Here is a 24,273-nt window from a genome sequence, read left to right on the forward strand (position 1 = left end):
CCCAAATAGCTGGGACTACAGGTGTGTGCCACCACGCCTGGCTAATTTTTCCCTTTTTCGTAGAGATGGGGTCTCCATCTTGCTCAGGCTGGTCTTGAACTCCTAGCCTCAAAGGATCCTCCCACCTTGGCCTCCCAGAGTGCTGGAATTATAGGTATGAGCACTGACCTCTGTGATTCTTTTTTTTTTTGAGACAGAGTCTCACCGTGTTGCCTGGGTAGAATGCTGTGCCGTCAGCCTGGTTCACGGCAACCTCAAACTCCTGGGTTTAAGCAATCCTCCTGCCTCAGCCTCCCAAGTAGCTAGGACTATAGGCATGCACCACCATGCCTGGCTAATTTTTTTTCTATATATTTTTAGTTGGCCAATTAATTTCTATTTTTCTATTTTTTTTTTAGTAGAGACGGGGTCTTGCTCTTGCTCAGGCTGGTCTCGAACTTCTGACCTTGAGCAATCCACCCGCCTCAGCCTCCCAGAGTGCTAGGATTACAGGCATGAGCCACTGCGCCCGGTTTATTAGTCACACACTGGGGGAGGGAGGAGCACTAAGAAGATAGGATGAGCTCTGATGCAATATGGGAGGAAACTATACAAGGACATGAACACCAGGAAGGATCATTGAGGGTCATGTTCGAGGCTATCAACCAAACCTTATTATACTTCAAGTGACCATTACCCATAAAACAAACTGAACAAAGTACCAATAAAGTGCAGACGATATATTCAGATTGGCTTAATCAAAACTTCTTTAGAGGATTTCTTGATCTTCAAAATTGTGCATGACATCTGGCCCTCTACACATTTGTTGCTCATCAATAAATGGGTCAAGGACTCTCCTTAAAAGCACGCAAGGCCTGATCTTAAGAGTTGTTAGTTTTCAGATCTCTAATTCTATTTAATAACCAGCAAAAATATAGCTTTGGAAATATCTTTAAGGAGCCGACATTTACAATGGAATTTATAATTCAATAAAAACACTCTAAGTGAGTCATTATAAGAATCATCTGTTTTATTTATTTCACATAGTAATGATTTAAATTGAATATATTTGGGCACATAGATATTTGACATGGAAAGTAGTATCAGAAGGGGCATCAGAAAAATAGCAACTCATCTTGCACATAATAACTAGAAAATATTATTCTGTCTGATCATTTAAGTGTTACAAATCCTGAGAATGTTAAACACTGAACAAATTAGGTACTACTTTATAATTAAACTTCACTTGGAAATAATTCTTTAAAAAATGTTTCAAGGTATAAATCACCTATGTATTAAACATGAATCTTTCACATTATACAAAGAGTTTAAACAAATATATCAATTATAGTTTGGTGGCTCTTAGAAAGCTGTCAGTCAGGTTCAAGGACACACTGTTCCACAATTTCCCGTAAGTTAGGGTTCTCCATTGCAGCTGCCACTCGCTCTTTGTCATTTATCTGTTTATTAACTGAAAAACACACAGACAAAAGTTAGCAGAAGAATTGTGTCAATATATAGTGCTAGACATTATTTTTATTAGCCTGCTAATACAAAAAATTTAACTCCTTGAGAACTTAAAACCGTTTTTGGCCAATTACCCACAATGTAATTTCTAAGGACTAGAAGACAGACTTAAGAAAAAAATATCTTCTACAACTCTACTACTTTATCAGTCTTTTTCTATATGTATGTCAGTCATCTTCTTTAACTTCTTCCCAGTCTTTGTCCACACGTATATTTCTAGACAGTTACATTCAGAGTAAATACAGTTTTGAAAATTGCTATTTTTTTCCCCCTTCAGTCTAAATTTTAAACTATAGGATTATTTACTATGGTAAAAATTGTAGGTGATCTAAATTAATTATGAAGACTATGCTACAATGAGCACCTTTAAACATAGAGCCTTCTTTTTAGAAATATTCTTTTAAAAAATCAAATGATACAAGTATTTCTATGGTTTGATTCATATTGTTGAATTACTTTCCGAAATTATTTATCAATTTACCTCTTCAACAGCAATATGTGAGCTATCAGGTTACCAGCAATACCTGGTATTATTTTTTATTTTTATTATCTTTTTTTTAAAGAGATAGGGTTTTGCTCTGTTGCCCAGGCTGGACTACAGTGTCCAACTTAAACTTAAGTGTCCAACTTAAACTCCTGGGCTAATTTTTTTATTTTTTGTAGAGACAGGGTCTTGTTATGTTGCCTAAGCTGGTCTCAAACTCCAGGCCTAAGTAATCTGCCTTCTACTTCAGCCCAGCAAGTGCAGGGATTACAGGTGTGAGCCCCCATGCCCAGCCATTACCTGGCATCATTAATAAAAGCAAATATATACACACATCCATAAAACCAGAAGTGAAAAATGGTTCCATATTATTGTTGTAATTTGCATTTCCTTGATTAATAATAAAACAGAACATTTTCCATGTTTATTTATTTGTTCTTGTGTGAATTTTCTGTTCATCTCTTCTTATTAATCTACTGGGTCTTTTTTTTGAGACAGAGTCTCACTCTGTTGCCGGGGCTAGAGTGCCATGGCATCAGCCTAGCTCACAGCAACCTCCAACTCCTGGGCTCAAGCGATCCTTCTGCCTCAGCCTCCAGAGTAGCTGAGACTACAGGCATGCACCACCATGCCCGGCTAATTTTTTCTATATATTTTTAGTTGGCCAATTAATTTCTTTCTATTTTTAGTAGAGATGGGGTCTCGCTCTTGCTCAGGCTGATTTCAAACTCCTGATGTTGAACGATCCTCCCGCCTCAGCCTCCCAGAGTGCTAGGATTACAGGCGTGAGCCATTATGCCTGGCTTTTTTTTTTAAATCAGTTTCCATAGATTATCATATAGCAAAAGTATTGGCTCACTATGTTGTCTATAATTTGTTACTAGCACTCTTCATAGAAGAGCTCAAAAGACAGATCTCCATATCATTAAAGCAGATTGACTTTTCTGGGATGTCACTAAAATGTCTCACGTAAAACACATACACAGACACACTTACACATATCCCTGTATAAATAATTTTAATTTGTTCTGTTTTGTCCTACTATAATGTAAGCTTCACAAGGGCAGAGATGTATCTCAAAAGTTGAACTGTGCCTACACAGAGAAGGCACTTAGTAAATACTTACTACCTGGAAAATGAGAATCATAAGACTTAATATACTATTGCTATTATAAAATCCTGTAACTAAGGAATTTCAAAAAGATAACCTGAGCGGGTTTAGGATAGCTAAACTCTTATTTTTTTAATTAGAGGTAGAAGCCCGCAGCTTATGGGGTTTGAATAAATTTAGCCCACAAGGAATACAATAATCTACGTATCTGGAACTACGAAAATAGGACATGGTTTATATAGTTTTCACGACAGTACCTAAGTTTCCTGGATGAGCTGTCCCTCTGAACGCAGCAGGATTCCCTCTCTGCATCTTGCGTCTACGTAGTTTTTGTGTGCCTCTCCCTAGCCCTGTGTGTGCCTGAGTCTTTCTTTGTGTGTCTAGCTTACTGTTACTCTTACTGTTACCCCCTTTCTTCCACTCTTCTGCTGTCATTTTTTCCACCTTTTCAATTTTTCTCATGATGAAAGCTAAACACAACATGCATTTTAAATGTATGTCTCATTATTTGCACTCTATCATTTATAGCTCAAAAACATTAAAATTCTCACGCCTGTAATCCTAGCACTCTGGGAGGCTGAGGCGGGCGGATTGCTGGAGGTCAGGAGTTCGAAACCAGCCTGAGCAAGAGCGAGACCCCGTCTCTACTATAAATAGAAAGAAATTAATTGGCCAACTAATATATATGGAAAAAATTAGCTGGGCATGGTGGCGCATGCCTGTAGTCCCAGCTACTCGGGAGGCTGAGGCAGGAGGATTGCTTGAGCCCAGGAGTCTGAGGTTGCTGTGAGCTAGGCTGATGCCACGGCACTCACTCTAGCCTGGGTAACAGACTGAGACTCTGTCTCAAAAAAAATAAAAATAAATAAAGTAACACATAGACCATGCAGAACATTTGTCATTTGCTTTTCCCAAACCCCAGCTGTGTTCTTTCTAAGTGGCTCCTGACTTCGCACTGTAGGCCACAGGTCCTCTATCTTAAAAAAGGCTCCCTACTCCCACTCTATTACATTAACCCAGACAGACAGCACCTGCCTCAAGATTCCCTAAGGCTTTACATGCTTCAACTTCAAGCACACAGCCCTGTCCTGCCACCAAAGAAAAGAATCAAGCCCATCTAAAAGCTTATAAGTCAAGATCCCTAAAGATGGATATTCTTTACAGATGTGTAGCCACTCACCTAAACCAGTCAATGTCCATGGGCTCTAGTTCTACTCAGAATCCCACTGAAAAAATTACTTCCTTGAAATGCCTGGGTTACCCCACTTATGAAGAAAGAGCTAATAACAGATTGTGTCCTTTTTTACAAATGACCCAGTAGATACTTGGCCTAGTATCCACGATAAAGCACTATCTGAAGTTGTTTTTCAATGTTCCAACATTCACTTACTGTCTTCTTCTGTTGAGTGGGTTCCTTCAGAAATGTAGATTTCCAACTGGAAAGACAAAAATAGTAAAAGTAAAACATTAGAGCATCTCAGATGACATGCTACATAGGTGGAATGCACAGTAAACTCAAGAATCTAGGCAGGAGGCCCCAAATTCTGTTCCTAGCATGCCTCACATTCTTCTCTAAAACAAGGACTGAAATTTGTAGGATTTTTAATTTTGGTCACCTAGGGAAGTCTTGCAGGGGGCATTTCTATTAATTTTATTATATGAATACACATAAATACAATTTTACACAAATGAGATCTCATACATGTTGTTTTATTCATGAATATGTCTCCTTTGTACTCTACCTCTTCCCAAATCAACATCTAAACTTCCTCTTGCCCTACCCCCCAGGAAAGCTACATTAACAAGCTAGTATAGTTTCTTCCACATTTTTCTCTATATGCACATAATCTTACACAGATTTACACATACACACACACACACACACCCCCCCAAGTTGGAAGTTTCTTTTCATTGCTTGTTTTACAAAAATGGGATCACAATATACACAGTTTTCACTTTTTTTTTTCAACTAGAATTTGAATTGAATCCAGCCATAAGTATACACAGTTTTCAACACCCTCTTTTTCTCATTCATTATTACCTTGCTATATTTATTTTCAAGTATAATATTGGTCAAACAAACCCCCCTGGCCCTGCTGTACCCCTACAAATTAGCTAACCTCCCAGACCCAGAGCTTTTCAGACAACTCAAAAAATTATTGCAAATCCTGTGTCAAAGAAAGCAGGTTATATGATGAAGACATGTCTATGCTCCAGAGAACACTGAAGCACATGAACTAATTCTTATTTATCTGTTTACTACTGAGATCAATGTTTCTCATAAGTAGAAAAAAATCAGCTTATTATAGCTACAAGGGATCTTAAAGACCATCTAGTACAATTGTTTTTAAAACACAAAATACCATATAAGTTTCCCTAGCAGCATAACACTCTTATTATAGACCAACGGATATAGAATCGCTCTATACTCATTTACTTTGGTTTAAAATTATGTCTAACTCCATTATTCTGAAAAATGATAAAAGGGAAAAGTCAAGCATTCATCCTGCTATTCTATATGAACTATACTTCAGGGTAACCAAGCTGTTGATGAGGAAACTATCACCAATAATGGGACAAACTGAAATTATAGGTCTCTTGATGTGACATAATGAGAACACATTTATTCAGTATTCTTGCCAAAAACACATAAACTGAATCTAACCAGAAAACTCAATTTGAGGGACAATCTACAAAATATCTGGCCTACATTCTTCAAAAATATCAAGATCATGAAAGACAAAGGCTAAGGAACTACTCTAGATTAAATGAGACTAAAGAGACACAACAACCAATGCAACGTGTGATGAGGAACAGGGGCAGAGACAGGAGGTGGGATTGCCATGAAAGATATTACTGGACAACATGGGAAATTTGAATGTGTTGTAGATCAGATGACAGTATTATATAAACATTAAATTTCCTGGCTTTGAAAATCATACTGTGGTACTATACGAGAGTGTCCTTGTTTTTAGGAAATGCATCCTATAGTATTTAGGAGTAAAGGGGCATTATGTCTGTACTCAAATGGTTTAGAAAGTGTGTGTGTGTGTGTGTGTGTGTGTATACAGAGAAAGAGAGAAAATTAATGATAAGCAAATGTGGCAAAATGTTAACAACTAGTGAATATGGGTCAATGATATATGGAAGTTCTTTGTGCTATTCTTCTACTTTTTCTGTAAATTTGAAATTTCAAAATAAAAAGACATTGTAATTAAAATAGTTAAAAATGCAAAATAAAATAAAATTTATGGGGCAATATTATAAGCCACTAGTATTAGTATTCATTTATTTACTCAATTTAAAACATACTTACTTAGTTCCTACTATGTATAAGACCACAACAGGAACATAAAGATAGATCATATATAAATCCTGACTTCAAGAAGCTGACAGTCCAGGAGGTAAGATGAAAAATGAACTTAAATAGTTAGAATACAAATTAGAAAATGACATTCTCTATGTTAGAAGACAAAGAAAGAGCCAAGGAATTCAAAGAGAGAAATAGCTTTAGTTATGGAAAGCAGGACTGACATCATGGAATACAGCATTTCATTGGGCCCTAAAAAATGGGTAGAATTTGTATATATGAGATGGGAGGAAGGCAACTCCATGTAGATGGAGTACTCTGAACAAAGACTAGGTAGCAAGGTGTAGAAGGCACACTTGCCCAGGAATTAGGAGATACAGTAAGAGACAAGACTGAACTATTCATGAGCTATAACCAATTACCATGAATTAACTGTGAGATCTACATTCTTGCTCAATAGTTGGGTCAAAATATCTTCCTTAGATGTCACACCAAAAGCACAAGTAAAGAAAAACAAAAAAACATAAACTGGACTTTATGACAATTAAAAACTTTTATATTGCAAAGGGTACCATCAAGAAAACAAAAAGATAACACAGAATGGGAGAAAATATCTGCCAATCATACATCTGATAAAGCAGTGGTCCCCAACATTTTTGGTACCAGGACTGGGTTTCATGGAAGACAATCACGGAGGACAATTTTTCCAATGGGGGTGGGGTGGGTATGGTTTCAGGATGATTCAAGCTCATTACATTTATCGTGCAGTCAAACCTCTCTGCTAATGATAATCTATATTTGCAGCTGCTCCCCAGCACTAGCATCACCACCTTGGCTCCACCTCAGATCATAAGGCATCAGATTCTCATAAAGAGCATGCAACCTAAATCCTTCACGTGCAGTTTATAGTAGGGTTCACGCTCCTATGAGAATCTAATGCCACCGCTGATCTGACAGTAGGCAGAGCTTATGCACTGATAGGAGCAATGGGGAGCAGCTGTAAATACAGATGAAGCTTTGCTTGCTGGTTTGCTGCTCACCTCCCGCTGCATGGCCAGTTCTTAACAAGCCAAGGACTAGTACCACTCTGCAGCCCAGGGGTTGGGGAACACAATAATAACGAACAAGATATACAAATGGCCAAAAAGCACATGAAAAGATGCTCAACATTATTAGCCATCAGAGAAATGCAAATCAAAACGACAATGAGGTATTACTTCACATCCACTAGGATGGCTACAATCAAAAAGACAGATAATAGTAAGTGTTGAGGAGGATATGAGGAATCACAACTCTCATACACTGTTGATGGGAATGTAAAATGATGCAGCTACTGTGAAAAACAGTCCAGCAGTTCCATAAAATGTTAAACACAAGGTTGTCACACAACTCAGCAATTACACTAGTAGGTGGAAGAGAAATGAAAACATATGTCCACACCAAAACTTGTATATAAGAGTTCATAGCAGCATAACTCATAATAGGCAAAAAATGGAAGCAACTCACATGTTCACCAACTGATAAACAGATAAATAAAATGTGGTAGGCCAGGCTCGGTGGCTTACGCCTGTAATCCTAGCACTTTGGGAGGCCAAGGTGGGAGGATCGCTCAAGGTCAGGAGTTCGAAACCGCCCTGGGCAAGAGCGAGACCCCGTCTCTACTAAAAAAAAATAGAAATTAATTGGCCAACTAAAAGTATATAGAAAAAAAATAAAATTAGCCGGGCATGGTGGCGGATGCCTGTAGTCCTAGCTACTTGGGAGGCTGAAGCAGGAGGACTGCTTGAATCCAGGAGTTTGAGGTTGCCGTGAGCCAGGCTGACGCCACGGCACTCTAGCCCTGGCAACAGAGTGAGACTCTGTCTCAAAAAAATAAATAAATAAAAAAAATAATAATAAATGTGGTATATCCAAACAATGAAATATTATAAGGCAAAAAAAGGAACAAAACATTGATACCTGCTAAAACTATATTATGCTAAGTCAAAGAAGCCAGACACAAAAGTTTCCGTATGTACGATTTCATTTAACTGAAATGGCCAGAAAAGGCACATCTATAGAGACAGACTTAGAAGAAGATGAGTGGTTGCTTAGGGATGCGAGAGGGGTGGGGGAAATGGCCAGTGACTGTGAATGTGTATAGCGCTATCTTTTAAGGGCTGATGAAAATGTTCTAAAATTGACTGTATTAATACTTACATAACTCTGTGAATATATTAAAAGCCACTGAATTGTATGTTATATGAATTATATCTCAATAAAGCTGTTATAAAACAACAAAAACACATCTTCCTTACCTTATGTTTAAACGGTAAACACCGCTGAAGCTTTACTCTTAAGCACAGCCCTGTGGAGGGGAAAAAAAAGAACTCCAATTACCTCTTCGTGGCTTAACTGGTTCTTTTTGTTTTTATTTCAAATTATTAAGGGGGTACAAATGTTTTTGTTACATGGATACCTTTTATAATGCTTAAGTCAGGGCTTTTAGTGTGCCCATCACCCAAATGTTCATTATACCTGACAGGTAGGTTTTTATCCTTCCCCTCCCTTAATTGGTTCTTAAAAGTATATGGCTGTGTCTAAGTGTCCCCATACAATACGGCAGCTGAAAACAGCTTTGGCTCAATCCAGGGTAGGTCTCCTTTGAGCCTGGCACCATGCTAGGAAATTTAATATATAATCTTACATATTCCTCATGATAATCCAATGATCTAGGTATTACTAACCGCCTTCTACAAATTATGAAACCAAAGTGGCAGAGTTGAGACTGGAGCCCAAGACTATTGCACGCCCAGGCCTTTTCTACTACATTAGTTGGCCTTCAAGCAAAGGTCAATTAATTCATTAAACTTTATTTGAGGTTGGAGGGGGGAGGAGGGAATAGGTATATACACACCTAATGGGTACAGGGTGCACTGTCCGGGGGATGAACACACTTGAAGCTCTGACTTGGGTGGGGCAAAGACAATATATGTAACCTAAACATTTGTACCCCTGTAATATGCCAAAACTAAAAATAAATAAATAAATATCAAAAATAAATAAAAGTATTACAAACATTTCAAAAAAAATTTTTTTTAAGTAACCTTTATTTGATATCCATAATAGGCCAGGACACACAAAAATTTAACACCAAGTAAGAGACATTTAAAAAGGGACATTCATCTTCTACAGTTGTCTTAAAAAAAATACAAAAAAAAAAAAAAAGGGACATATGAAACGTCTCACATTTGAAATCCTTTATGCCTGCAAGGTACAAATAGAGTTACTTCTCTAAAACAAGCTCTGCTGAAATTCAGTATATCATCTCATGCTAAGTCACAGTTCAATAATTTCTTTTTCAAGTTGAGTTTGTAGCAGAAATTACAACTACACTTGGAACAGATCCTTGCTGCCAACATTCTACTTATCCTTACTACAAATTAAAGAAGGAATTTTTAACAAAATCCATACTCCTAGACAACATAAAATAAATCAAACTGCTCTTATTATGAAGAGAGAGTGTTTCAGTAATAAGTTCTGAAAAAATAAAGAGTCACAATGGGTCTCTAGTCCACTGGCCTTGAAGGCTTTTGCAGCAATTTATTTCTTCTCCCAACTAATGCATAAGGGCTTGTCATGCTACAATGAACATTTTCTTAGTATTTTGATTTGATTAAAAATAAATATCAAGGCTGGATGTGGTAGCTCACACCTGTAATCTCAGCACTTTGGGAGGCTGAGGCTGAAGGATCGGGAGGATCACTTGAAGCCAAGAGTCTGAAACCAGCCTAGGCAACATCATGAGATCTTGGCTCTACAAAACAATTTTAAAAATAGCCAGGCGTGGTGGCCTATATTCCCAGCGACTCGGGAGGCTGAAGCAGGAGGATTGCTTGAGCCCAGGAGATCCAGGCTGCAGTGAGCTATGATCATGTCACTGCACTCCAGCCTAGGTGACACAGCAAAACCCCATTTCTTAAAACAAATTAAAAATAAAATAAAATAAATAAACATCAACAACAAAGCCTCAAACCATGCAAGACAGCAAAACACAATTGTTAGACTACCTGTCTTTTAGAGAGATATGAAATTGATTTGATTTTGGTTTTCTAAGTTCCATTAGGTTTTTCAAATCTTTTGAAAAATCCCAGAATAGGGAAAATAATTAGATGAGATATAATGAGACAGTGGCTAGCTAAGGCTTGAATGCAGTAGTTCTGTAATAAATATGAGAAGATTCTAAAGATATCATTTCCTTAAGAGGGTCTCCCTTTACAGGATCTTCCTTAAAGCAAATAAATATAGGAGAGTTCCTCCTCTCCCTGTCCCAACATTGTTTCCTTAATTTGTTATTTGTGTACCATCTGAGTGTCTTCATGTGTTCTAGTCACAGTTGGTGTTTTATTCATGAAGTAAATAACCGTTTTACAATTCACAAAGCACTTTCTTTTTTTTTTTTGAGACAGTCTCACTCTGTTGCCCGGGCCTAAGTGCCGTAGTGTCAGCCTAGCTCACAGCAACCTCAAACTCCTGGGCTCAAGCAATCCTTCTGCCTCAGCCTCCCGAGCAGCTGGGTCTACAGGCATGCGCCACCATGCCTGGCTAATTTTTTCTATATATTTTTTAGTTGGCCAATTAATTTCTTTCTATTTTTAGTAGAGATGGGGTCTCACTCTTGCTCAGGCTGGTTTTGAACTCCTGACCTTGAGCGATCATCCCACCTTGGCCTTCCAGAGTGCTAGGATTACAGGCGTGAGCCACCATCCCCGGCCACAAAGCACTTTCTTGATATAGCATAAGTGGGATAGATATTTTAGGTTCAAAAGTAGCTCCACTACACACTAGCTGTAACCCTGAACACGTTATTTAACCTTACTGAGCTTCAGTTTCCTTATCTGTAAAACAAGTATTATAATAGTATCACAATATATATGGTTGCTATGAAAAATAAGTTGTTATGCAATGTGCTTAAAATGTACTTGGCACATGAGCATATAGTAAATTTTAGCTATTACTATTTTCACATTTTATCATTTTCACTTTACAGCCAGGAAACCAAGGTAAGTGATTTGTTACATAACTAACAAGTGGCAATGGTACAAGCTGAACCTACACCTCTGACCTCCAAATCCTATGCCCTTCCCATTGGACCGCAGCTGCCTTTGGTCATTCTTGTCTGGAATAAGTCAACACAAATGATTACCAACTGGTTTCCTTGCCTTTCCCCTTGTTCCCTTTGAGTCTTCCTTATCTTTGGAATTACTTACCAAGGTAACTTTGAGTGGTGACAATCTAAGGAATCAGGGTGGAACTTTTACTCAGGGGCCATACTAGTACTACCTGCTCATAAGGAATGTCCCTAAATACATCAGCCAGAAAAATTGTTCTCTTCATTGAGTTTTCTAATTGTGTTGATTGAACATTATTACTATGATACACTACTATAACTACCCTCTAAGAAGCTAAGGGTCTTAACTGAAACCCACGTTAAAAAGGCCAATAATAGACTAAATTTTGTTCAGGAAGTATAACAGATCTAAAATATCAAACATAACCTAATCTTAGCACTCTTACATAAGAGGTTTTTTTTTGAGACACAGTCTTGCTCTGTTGCCTGGGCTGTAGAGTGGTGGTGCAATCATAGCTCACTGCAGCCTCAAACTCCTAGGCTCAAGAGATTCTCCTGCCTCAGCCTCTGGAGGAGCTGGGACTGTAGGTGTACATCACCACACCTAATTTTTTTTTTTTTTCTGGTAGAAATGGGGTCTTGCTATGTTGCTCAGGCTGCTCTTGAACTCCTGGGCTCAAGCAATCCTCCTGCCTCAGCCTCCCAAAGTGCTGAGATTACAGGTGTGAGCCATGGCACCTGGCCAAGGATTATTTTTATTTCATGCATTCTCTCAATCTTTATCCACTTAAATACATTTTTTTCTATAACTGTAATCATGATATAAATTAAACATATTCAAGCCTTTTCATATATTTCTCACATAGATACTTTTTTTTGCAACAGTCTTGCTCTGTTGCCCTAACTAAAGTGCAATGGCATCATCATAGCTCACTACAACCTCAAACTCCTGGGCTCAAGCAATTTTCCTGCCTCGGCCTCTTGAGTAGCTGGAATTACAGGCGCACACCATGAAGCCTGACTACTTTTTCTATTTTTAGTAGAATGGGGTATTGCTCTTGCTTAGGCTGGTCTAGAACTCCTGAGCTCAAGCAATCCTCCCCACCTTGGTCTCACAGAGTGTCAGGATTATAGTATAGTATAGTGCCACCACACCCAGCTCACACAGATACTTTGATTTCTGGGTTATATTTTATCATTTTTCAACAGCAATATGAAATCCCATCATATTGGTACCAATTCCCTATTAATAGATACTATAGTTTCTTCCAGGTTTCACTATTATAAATTTGCTATAAACATTTTGTACATGTTAATATTTTCTTCTATGGACTTATTTCCTTAACTCTTCATAACTCTTCCTGGATCAAAGAGTATAAACTTTTTAATAAAGATTTGCCAATATATACTAAGAGGCTTGAAAATATTTATACCACCTGACCCAAGAATTCCACTTATAGGAATTTATCCTGAGGCAATAATGACATATATAAAAATATTTATGTATAAAGTCATCATTATAATATTATTTATAATTGCAAAGGCTAGAAGTAATCTAAATGGTTACAAAAATTATGATATATCAATATGATTAGCATGTAACCTATATATCTATATAATTAAAGAATATTTAATGAGAAATTTAAAAATCCTTCATATCTTTCATGCTTTCTATTACCTAACCCTTATAACTCTATCTGCAGATACTCTCTTTTTTTTTTTTTTTTTTTTGAGACAGAGTCTTACTCTGTTACCTGGGCTAGAGAGCCATGGTGTCAGCCTAGCTCACAGCAACCTCAAACTCCTGGGCTCAAGTGATCCTTCTGCCTCAGCCTCCCAAGTAGCTGGGACTACAGGCATGCGCCACCCTGCCTGGCTAATTTTTTCTATATATTTTTAGTTGTCCAACTATTTTCTTTCTATTTTTAGTAGAGATGGGGTCTCACTCTTGCTCAGGCTGGTTTTGAACTCCTGACCTTGAGTTATCCACCGACCTCTGCCTTCCAGAGTGCTAGGATTACAGGCGTGAGCCACCGGCCTGGCCTAGATACTCTTATTATTCCTGTTACACAGATAAGGAAATTGAGGCTCAGAAAAGTTAAATAACTTGCCCAAGCCTACAGAGCTGACAGAGCTGGAATTTTAGCCCAGAGCATACATTCTTTTATGACAGCTGATTTTTATTTTTTTCTTTCTGTTTTTGCAAAGTTTCAAAATTATTGCCAATAAACGTGTTACTTTTACAACTAAATAGAGAGGCTCATATAAGAACTCTTTCTTATATGTCAAAACATTTTCAGACGCCCCCTCCACATCAGTATAGTTAGTGGCAGTACTTTCAATGTCCGTTGGTTCAGAAATTGTCCAATGACAAAAAATAACTATGCATTCAATAAAGTTTTTTCTAGAAATGGAATTTTAACAAGCACAACAATACCTATGGATTCACAGACCTTCCAGTCCTTCAAGATGTGGCCCATAGGCTAGAAACCACTAATAGAGGAAACCCAGGTCAACCAGTGAGAAGAGAAAAGACAGAAATCACAGCACTGGGAGCAATAATGAAATACTGACCTTTTCAATCCTTTTTATAAACTTGTTTGCTTTTCGATAGATTATATGTTCCCATGGTTTAAAAAGTCTCCCTCCCACCCTATCCCCATCTGGCCAGTTCCTACTACCACTATTACCTGCTAATACCCATCACAGATATTCAGAATAATTTAGAATTTATATACATGTGTATATATATAAAAACTTACCAATAAGAGTCGCCAAAGAGCAATGAGGTACTGTTGGCGTAAACTTGATAATAACCAGATAGTCTTCTTCATTTATCTCCTGAACCTCCACGCAACTTTCCGTTACCACTTCCAGTTCTTCCAGAGTATTGGGCTTTTCTGGGTCACGGATAGTTCGAATCAAATCTAAAGAATCATCAGAGACAAGATATTCTATTAAAACATGAATATTTTAAATAAAGATGATTTTGCCAGTCCTAATCTAAGCACTGACTTCTTTTAAATTTAAGCAAATACTATGGCAACTCCCTGGCCTCTGACAGAAATTTTCACTACTAGTTTCCTTTTGAGAAAACTGTTTTCTTGGATAATTATCCAACCATATCCATCAATGGACCTATCCAACATTGCAGAGAGAATATAGTAAGAATGGAAAGAGTGTCGTGGAAGCTCAAGAGGAAGAAATACTTTTAGCTTGGGAGAATGTGGCATCGGGCTTTATGGAAATATCAACAGAATCTGAATCAAGCCTTTAAAAAAGGGTAACATTTCAGTATCTGACATTTAAAGTGAAGGAAAGTAAAGAACAAGATGCTTAGTTTGCCTGCAACCCAGCATAAGTGAAGAAAAGTAGTAGAATATAAGGTAGAGTCCTGAAGAGATTTTAAACAAGAGAGTACCAGGGACAGCATTGTGCTGTCAGCTGGTAACTCATCCATCCACGAGCTGCTGGCAGACTAAAAACATAGCCAATGATACCAGCTGAAAAATCTGGACCTAGAACAGCATCTGGGAGAGCAGTGACAGAATGAAAAGAAACAGAACAAGGAAGAAATTTGGGTGGAGCCTCGGGCAAATGACCTTAATTTCATACAAAATGATTTTTCCTGCTTAAGGGGCAATCTCATAGAACTTTCTAGCAAGTGTTGAACTGTAGCACAGGGTTTAAGAGAGCACCAAAGCTAGAGTGGTTGTTAAACCCAGAGATTTACAAAGAACAGTAGATCTTGGCTAAACTACCAGGAATGCTTTATTTTTTTGTTTGTTTGTTTCTTTTTTTTTTTTTTGAGACAGAGTCTCACTTTGTTGCCCAGGCTAGTGAGTGCCGTGGCATCAGCCTAGCTCACAGCAACCTCAAACTCCTGGGCTCAAGCAATCCTACTGCCTCAGCCACCCAAGTAGCTGGGACTACAGGCATGCACCACCATGCCCAGTTAATGTTTTTTCTATATGTATTAGTTGGCCAATTAATTTATTTCTATTTATAGTAGAGACAGGGTCTTGCTCTTGCTCAGGCTGGTTTCGAACTCCTGACCTCGAGCAATCCGCCCACCTCGGCCTCCCAGAGTGCTAGGATTACAGGCATGAGCCACTGCGCCCGGCCTCCAGGAATGCTTTAAAATGAAAAACTTATATGCTTGGGGCCTACTCCCAGAGATTCTGATTTAATTGGTTTTGAGTATGCCTGGCTATTGAGAGTTTTCAAAATTCCTCAAGTTGTTCTTAAGTGTAACCCAGTTTGAGAATCCGTGGTGCAAAGGGAAAGAGACCCAAGGATAAATCCATGGAAAGCATCTAATTCAGGGATCAGAATGAGAAGGAAAAGCAAAAAGAATTAGAGAAGGAAAGAGAGGGGTGGTTAACAAAATTAAATACTGCAGAAAAATTCAGTTTGATGAGAGCTAAAACAGATCTCTAATTTGTCACAGAGGAGGTCAGCTATAAGAAAGCAGTTTCAGTGGAGATAGTGAGGGCTGAAGCTAGCTTCCAAAAGGGGAAGTAAGTAGGACCTGAAAGTGTCTTCCTGGGGCTTTGGCTGGGAAGGAAAAGGGCAAGGAAAGGACAGAGCTTTATAAGGAAGCTACAACAATGACAAGGGAAACTTGAATATGTTTTATAGCCCAAGGAAAAGAGAGATTGAAAATATAAAGTGGAGAGGAGGAGAGACTGGTAAAATAAGAAAGGAATGGGATCAAAGATGTGGGAGCCTGGGTTAGCCTTGGAGAGGACAAGATTTCCTTCTTACTCTGAGGCTGGAGAAAAAGATAAAAAGAACAAAAAATGGAGAGATAGAAAGAAGTAGAATTTAATGTAGGATGGGCTTGATTTTCTCAAGCCTGAGGTTTTGTTCTATTATTTATAGCACCCCCGTAATCACAAATGCAGCTGAGGGCCGGGCACGGTGGCTCATGCCTGTAATCCTAGCGCTCTGGGAGGCTGAGGCAGGCGGATTGCTCGAGGTCAGGAGTTCAAAACCAGCCTGAGCAAGAGCAAGACCCCGTCTCTACTATAAATAGAAAGAAATTAATTGGCCAACTAATATATATAGAAAAAATTAGCCGGGCATAGTGGCACATGCCTGTAGTCCTAGCTATTCTGGAGGCTGAGGCAGGAGGATTGCTTGAGCCCAGGAGTTTGAGGTTGCTGTGAGCTAGGCTGATGCCATGGCACTCACTCTAGCCTAGGCAACAAAGTGAGACCCTGTCTCAAAAAAAAAGAAAGAAAGAAATGTAGCTGAGAAGATTAAAACAACCTCTGCTTTCTCCCTAGCTATCTCCTGGGCTTGTCACTTGATCAGAAACAGAATTTGAAAATATAGGCAGGAAACAGGATAAAGCTTCTCTTTCACAGAGCTGTGTTATCATGGGACTTAGGGAAACCGGGTTTTGGAATTTCCTTTCCAAAGGTGTCTTATCCTAGGCCTTTTCCCTGTAAAGCTCAATTATACAAATTGTATTATATTCTTTATATACCTCTAAGCTCTGAAATTAAATCTCACCCCTTATTAAATTTATCCAGTTTTCTAGTTTCTAGATTTGAAAGGTTTGGATTTATTTCTTTAAAAAGAAAGCAATATTACTCTTCTCACATTACTCCCCTCACTAAAATTCTTCTACAGCTCTTCACTGATATTACAATTCTTCATTTACATTTAAAACCTTCAGTATCCAATTTCATCCTACTACCTAAAACAATGTTCAACCACACCTCCACCTTTAATTACAAACTCTTTCCTGTAGCCATCTATCTGCCATTTCCTATGTTATTTTCTCATCTCCACATTTTTGTTCTAGTTTCCTTAGTATGCTCTCTGACCCTGTACATATCCAGATCCTAATTATTCTTTGAGGCCCAAGTTAAGTGACTCCTTCTCTTTAAAATCTTATAGATCCCCCTAGTCAGAAACTAGTATCTCTCCTTTCCCTGAATTTTTGCATCTATTATTCAGAATCATCGCTCTTCCAAAGTTGTATCCCTAGTGCCCTAACAGCCCTAGATGCTGTAGACAGAGGTCTGCCAGGACATGAATGTGTCCATCTGCTTTGTGGAGATCATCACGTTGGTAATTATCATCTGGCTGGGGCTAAGTCTTGCCTCTAGCAAGAAAGTTAAACTAGATTAGCTCCCAAGGTGTTTCCGATCTCTAACTTCCTTCCACTGGTCTATAATCCTTACCTGAATTATATTTGTATTCTATGGTTAGATCTCTCATCATTATATCCAGTCTTTTTAGTTTTCAAAAACAATATGACTTGGGGGGAGGGGGGAAAGGGCATTTATTGAAACCTTAAAATTTGTACCCCCATAATATGCCGAAATAAAAAAATTAAAAAAAACCAATATGACTTAAAAAAAGAGAGAGAAAGAATCATAAGACAATTCTGAAGTGGTGGAAAGTGCACTAAGTTTGGAATCAGAAGACAAAGGCCTTGGTTTTCCCTCTGTTTCTTAATGGCAATGTGACCTCCAGGTAGTTGGTAGTTGTTTAACCCTTCTAAACTTGTTTTGTCATCTGTACAATGAAGATGGTCCCAAAGATTAAATAGAGAATATTTAATATACTATAGCGAGAAGTATATATGTATGTGTCTATATATGTGTGTGTGTGTGTGTGTGTGCTTGAGGCCTTGCTACAAGAAGTCCTCTTCTTTCAGGGACCTCTGCCTATTAACTCTGTTCCAGAATAGAGTGGCTATGACCTTGGGCCAGTCCTCAACTCGCCATCACTCAGAAGCGCACCCCGGAGCTAGAGAAGGAAGGAGGCTGAAGTAGTAGTGCAATCAAGCCAGCTTTGCTTCCTAATCAAGCACCCTAGACCTGTGCTCTCCCCACAAGTCTTGGGATGGCCATTAGGGCATAGGGCAGACAAGAGGAAAGAAATGTTTGAGGACTCCAGGCCTGGCTTGCCCAAGGCTTATGAAGAGTCCAGGTTCCAGAAGGACCCACACTCCCCCGCATGACTTAGAACCCCCCCAAAAAACGCTTCCCACGCTCCGGACGAGATCCGGTAAATATCCGGGTCTCTACTCCCAGCCCTCAAACGAGGCTCTCATCCCCTCCCCGCGCCTCCACTCACAACGCCAAATGCTGCATTGGGTAAAATTAATTACCATAAATCTCTAGCGCTTTCTCTTCCATGATCCGGGGCTGCCGGGCAGCTCCCCGCTCAGAGAAGCCCGAGAGCCACAGGACTCTGCTCAGCGTCCAGGAGAGCAGCCCAGACACCCGCTCCATTCTCATGCTCCGCCATCCCTGGCGACTGTCCCACCCGCGCCACCGTCTCTCAGCAGCCGGTCTCAGGAGTTATCAACTTCTTGGTGTTCAAATGGCCCGACACAAGCCTAAAGATTCAGGGGAGCAGAGAACAGGCGCGACCGGACAGAGTAGCGCGGAGCACGTAGGGAAGAAACCCGCGAGGACTACAAGCACCAGCATGCTTTGCTCGGTTTCGGCGGGACAATAACAACAGTCCACGAGGCCCGTGAGGCGCAGTGCGTGCTGGGATGTTTTCTTTGGACGATGGCAAACTGTATTCTGGGACTTGTAGTCTCCACCTGGGAGGAGTAGATGTAACGGTCTGTTAACCGCCACTGATTGTCTCAGCGCCCATGATGAGATAAAGATGAATCCCGAAGAGGTAGGGGAGAGGAGATATTGGTTTCTAGTGCTGGAGGAGGTTTCTAGCACGGAGATTCTTTACAGTCATTTCTCCAAGGGAGCCGCTTCCAGCCAAAATCTTTATTACTTCCTGATCGGGCCGGAAGTGGGTTTCCATTGTGGTAAAAAGGCTTGTCTTGGGAAGCCAGTAAGGCAGTTAGGCATGGCTAGGGGAGGACTTTCTGGTTTTCTCTCATCTCCTAGGGACTCAGTCCAACAAAACAACCCACTATGGGGTGAATATTTCTGTCAATGGCCTTTCTGTCAAAGTCAACTTAGAACAAGAGATCTTTCCAAGTGCCCCATATGTCCAATGGAAACATAATGGAGATCGCCATCCTGAAAAGTGTATCTTAAGTAAGCTCTCTGGTGTTCGTGGCTGTAATGGATGCCAGTAACAAGGTTGATGATGTTATTTTATCCATCCATTCCTCCAATCAAATTTTAAACATTTGGATGCTTAATTTGCCATACACGATCTGTAGGCGCAGAGGATACAAAGATAAGACATGGTCCCTGACTTGAAACATCTCACATACCTGTGAGGAAGCTAATCCCTGATGTTGATGAATTTGCAGCTAGTACTAAACTAAACCTTTTGTCAAAGCTGGTGACAAATTTCATCTCTATTGAGAAGAAAGGCAGGATTATCTTGCAAGATTATTCCATGATAACATACCCATTTATCTTTAAACTCCAGTCTTGTTTGTCTAGTTGATTTAGGCTTTCGACTCACCAATCAATGAAATAGTTTAGGTTCCGGGAAAATTTTGTTCAGAGTTTAATAATTTCCCTGCCATCTATTCCACTGACTTCACAGCAATTGAGAGGATAATCTTAACTTCTTTCCAACCAAATTTAGGACTCTGACTGACTTCACCAAGCAGAGTGATTATCTCTTTCACTGTGCTCCATAGCACTGAACGTGACGAATTATTTTTTTTGTTTGTTTGTTTTTGAGACCGGGTCTCACTCTGTTGCCCAGTCTTGAGTGCTGTGGCATCAGCATAGCTTATTGCAACTTCAAACTTCTGGCCTCAAGCAATCCTGCCTCAGCCTCCCAAGTAGCTGGGACTACAGTCGACACCACGCCTAGCTAACTTTTGTATTTTTTTGTAGAGATAGTGTCTCGCTATGTTGCTCAGGCTGCTCTTGAACTCCTGACCTCAAGTGATGCTCCCCACTTGGCCTCCCAAGAGTTAGGATTACAGGTGTGAGCCACCACACCCAGCCTGAACATGATAAATTGTTGATTTACTTGCCTGCCTCCCTCATTAAACTGTAAGCACCTAGTGGGTCAGGGACTTCTTTATTTTTGTATCTCAAATGCATAACGAGGTGCCACGCACACAGTAGATGCTTAATAAATACTTCTTGAATGAATTAACTGAATGTTGTCGAAGTAATAAGTGGTGAAGCTTTCTTGCAGTCTGTTCAGAGACCTCAATAAAAAATATATATAATATATATTTTTATATATACATTATATATATATATTTTTTAGAGACAGAGTCTCGCTTTGTTGCCCAGGCTAGAGTGAGTGGCGTGGCAACAGCCTAGCTCACAGCAACCTCAAACTCCTGGGCTCAAGCAACCCTACTGCCTCAGCCTCCCCAGTAGCTGGGACTACAGGCATGTGCCACCATGCCAGGCTAATTTTTTCTATATATATTAGTTGGCCAATTAATTTCTTTCTATTTATAGTAGAGACGGGTCTCGCTCTTGCTCAGGCTGGTTTCAAACTCCTGACTTGGCAATCCTCCCGCCTCGGCCTCCCAGAGTGCTAGGATTACAGGCATGAGCCACTGCTCCAGGCCCTCAATCAAAAATATTTATTGAATTTCTGAAGGCACTGTGCTTGGAATGGGTGGGTGGCATGTAGAGGTTTTCAAACATTTTTAGTCATAGACTCCTTTATTCAAACGAAATCTTCTTAGAAGCTTGTTAGAGAAAGCTATCCAGAGCACAAAGGGTCCTAGGAACCTGAGCAGCCCCTAGTTCCTCCTTTTCTATCCCTTCAACCCCCATGGTTAACACCTCCGCGTTGCGGCCCCTGGCTGGGAATTTACCAGTAGCACCCGCAGCCCGCTGCCGCCCGGTCCCCGGCGCCCAGGCCCCGCCCCTGCGTCTCCGCCCCGCGGGTCCCGCAGGGTCTGTTGCGGCCCTCCCACTCCTCGTACCACTGGAACGCTTTGCTCGCGGCGCTATCTCTCTATAAAGTTGTTGTTGCGGCTTCCGCCGCGGGTGGAGGAAGATGGCGTCGGGTGGTGGTGGCTGTAGCGCTTCGGAGAGACTCCCTCCGCCCTTCCCTGGCCTGGAGCCGGAGTCCGAGGGGGCAGCCGGGGGGTCAGAACTCGAGGCTGGGGACAGCGACACCGAGGGGGAGGACATTTTCACCGGCGCCGCCGCGGCCGTGAGTTCGCACCCTTTGGGGCAGCTGTCGAGAGGGCGCCCCAAAAGGGAAGAGAAGCTAAGCGAGGGTCGGGGAGGCTGGGCAGAGTGGGCCGGGTGAGATCTTGCCTCGGTTTCAGCAGTCCGGGCTTGGAGTCCCTGAGTGAGCACGGAGCCGTAGGACCTGGCTTTCAGGCACCCGGGCGGGAAGAGTGATGAGTGAGGGGTGTGGTGGCTTCGCCGCTGAGGTTCCTAACAGCCAAGAGCTGCCGAGTCCGTCCTTTGGCCCTGCCGTGTATTGACCCCACAGATCTACAGGGTTGTTTTGCTGGTCGTGCCCTGCCCGGGTTGATTTAATAGGTCAAAAATAAGGGAATGGGGTGCAGACCTTCCTTTCATCCGCCTTGCTGCTTCTAGGATGAAAAATGTTGTCGGGAGTATACCAGGGTAAGTGATCCGTCCACAAGCCCTTTGGTTAGTTCACCATTTGCCAGGGATTACCAAAAGCCTTTCTGGACTTAGTTTACAAAAGTTAGATTGACTCCTCTTGATCTCTAGGAAAATCGGGCCAGAGGCCGGTTAAGTCCCTGCCAGAGAAATCACTGCATAGATCAGAAAGCTTAGTCCCTTTTAAAGGGGTGCGTTGAAGTGCTTAAGTACTTCATTGAGAGCAAATCTGTAAATGTGAAGAGGGAATGGTGTTTCCCATAGTAAATATATGGATTTCTAATGAGAATTATGTATTGGAAAAAACTAACCTTTATCTGTGAAGTGTGGAAATCAGTAATCAGTTATGGAACCAGTAGAGATGTTTTGGGCTGTTTTATGAGAATATTTACTCATATCACTTGGTACAGTTCGTTCTGGCCTGTAAAATTCTTAAGTGCTGAGTCTGTGAATTTATCTTTCTGTCTTGGATAATGCTTCTCTTCATAGCAGCTACTCAGTACACAGTGACTAAATAAAACAGCTTTACATTATTTACGTAGCATGTGTCTGAAAAAGTTTGAGGCTTGCTTCATTTGTGTCAGGAAAATTTTCCCTGTATTCGAGAATTGAGTCCATAATCTCATCTCATAAAGTGCTTAGTTGTGCTAATATAACAGCTCAAACTGTCTAATGTCTGTTATTCTGAGAAATAATAATTCTTGCTGCTAATTTAGTCTTTCTGTAGCTCATTTAAAGTAGATATTTCTTTAGTAATTCTCTGACAAGTCATGGAGAACAGCTACTGTTGGTAACTGCTGGGATGATAAATATTCAGACTGGGTATCTGAAATAGAAACTCTGGCACTGAAAGTGATCGGTTACTTAGGCAAATGTTGATTTATTTTCCAAAAAGGGACATGGAAGGATGAGAAATTATTTTCTAGAGTTCTCAAGAGTTCAGGAGGCTGCAGTTTGATCTCTCCAGGTTAAAAAGTGTTTGCCTAATTTCCAGCTGAAAAGTGGGCTGGGGAGGCACTTAGAATGACCTTGTTCTGCCACAGAAAGCATAATTATTTTTATTGAGAATTGATCTAGGAAAATTGAGTTGCTAAGGAAACTGAAATGCCACCTGAAAGCCATTTTTTGAGCTGCCTGCTCTGTTGTTAATCTTCAGGAAGGCAAGACTCCAAGATTCTTCACTAAACTGTGACTGGCTTGTTAAATGGCAGTTAAATGCAAATTATAATCCAATAAATGCTTTAGGTGTGAGGCAGAGAAGATAGGGGATTGCAGCACTTTTGTATGTTAAAGAACAAGATTGAAGAATAATGTAATTAAGAATATGGTCTTTGAAGTCTGATTTAAATCCAGGCTCTACTGTTTGTTAGCTTGGACAAGGTACTTAATTACTCTCTACAGTTTCTTTACCTGTGATATATGAATAATAATAGCATTTACCTCTACCACTATTGTGGAGATTAAATTAAAATACCTGTAAAGCATTTAGAACAGTTCTTTCCGCTTAATAAACATCTAAAGTTCGTGCTTTTTTGAGGGCTTGAGCTGTATTTGTTGGTGAGCATTTTGTGAACTGGAATTACTTTAAGAATTAAAAAAAACACAATCTAATAATGGGTTGGAAAAGTTAATTAACCCAAAAATGGGTAGTATAGTTTACTAAAATCAAAACTAGTAATAAGATTGGTTTGATTAGCTCAAAGCCATTAAAATTGGCACTTACTGACTTTAATAGCATCTTAACTGATTTCAGTTAATTTTCATGTTTTTGTTGCATCTTGGAGATAAAGAGGGGCATTGAAGATTTAGGAAGCTGAGGCATGTAAAATTTTAACTAATTTATGGTATGCATGTAATTTCCTGTACATTGATATAACAGCTGCTGTTGTTAATCATCCCATCTGCTCTCTTTTACAGCCCAAGAGGCTTTGTTAATGCAGTAATAACAATGTGATTTGATTTATAATTGAAAGAGCAGCCCATGATATGCATTTCAGAATCTGTAAACCAGTACTTGAATGGGAGAGACTGAAGTTAAAAGAATTATTGAGATAAACCTGAAGTCATTGCTTTGAGCCTGACAACCAGCTTGTGTAGGTTCTGATTCTTAAAACTACTAAGACCTTGTCTTCTTTCTGCCTCTTTATGGGCCTATAAATAAAAAGGTCTAAAACTCTAAATATATTATCTGCATCTTTGACATAGAATTAAATCCAGTTGTCTATCTTTGCAGTT

General features: G+C 39.9%; 2 protein-coding genes across 8 annotated transcripts in view; one reads left to right on the forward strand and one right to left on the reverse strand.

Annotated features, from left to right (window-relative positions):
- Nucleotides 1-988: 988 nt before the first annotated feature.
- On the reverse strand, nt 989-18,971 carry CIAO2A (cytosolic iron-sulfur assembly component 2A). The gene is made up of 5 exons (XM_012758684.3): nt 18,654-18,971; nt 14,284-14,448; nt 8,709-8,758; nt 4,492-4,537; nt 989-1,450 (listed from the first exon to the last, which is right to left on the reverse strand). The coding sequence occupies exons 1-5, from the start codon at nt 18,781-18,783 to the stop codon at nt 1,353-1,355; spliced, it is 489 nt and encodes a 162-aa protein (XP_012614138.1). The 5' UTR covers nt 18,784-18,971; the 3' UTR covers nt 989-1,352.
- Nucleotides 18,972-19,072: 101 nt separating this feature from the next.
- SNX1 (sorting nexin 1) overlaps nt 19,073-24,273 on the forward strand; it is a 40,306-nt gene continuing 35,105 nt past the window's right edge. For 3 of the 7 annotated variants that reach the window (XM_020286029.2, XM_076004453.1, XM_020286030.2), the window contains exons 1-2: nt 21,406-21,613; nt 22,009-22,038. In XM_020286029.2, coding sequence (XP_020141618.1) covers nt 21,455-21,613; nt 22,009-22,038 — 189 coding nt within the window. In that variant the 5' untranslated portion in view covers nt 21,406-21,454. Of the gene's footprint in view, nt 19,181-21,404; nt 21,614-22,008; nt 22,039-24,273 lie in introns of those variants that run through there. The other 4 variants (XM_012758681.3, XM_012758682.3, XM_076004452.1 and 1 more) reach the window with 3 other exon arrangements.

The sequence above is a fragment of the Microcebus murinus genome, chromosome 6 (genome assembly GCF_040939455.1).
Source record: "Microcebus murinus isolate Inina chromosome 6, M.murinus_Inina_mat1.0, whole genome shotgun sequence".
In the NCBI taxonomy this organism is placed as follows: Eukaryota; Metazoa; Chordata; class Mammalia; order Primates; family Cheirogaleidae; genus Microcebus; species Microcebus murinus.

Excerpts from the sequence above, each read along its gene's own strand:
- CIAO2A (XM_012758684.3), bottom strand. The coding sequence starts at position 18,783 with ATGAGAATGGAGCGGGTGTCTGGGCTGCTCTCCTGGACGCTGAGCAGA. Across the intron at positions 8,759-14,283 it reads CTCTTTGGCGACTCTTATTG|GGCTGTGCTTAAGAGTAAAG; the intron begins GTAAGTTTTTAT and ends TCCCCTCCACAG. Across the intron at positions 4,538-8,708 it reads GTTTACCGTTTAAACATAAG|TTGGAAATCTACATTTCTGA; the intron begins GTAAGGAAGATG and ends TTGTCTTTCCAG.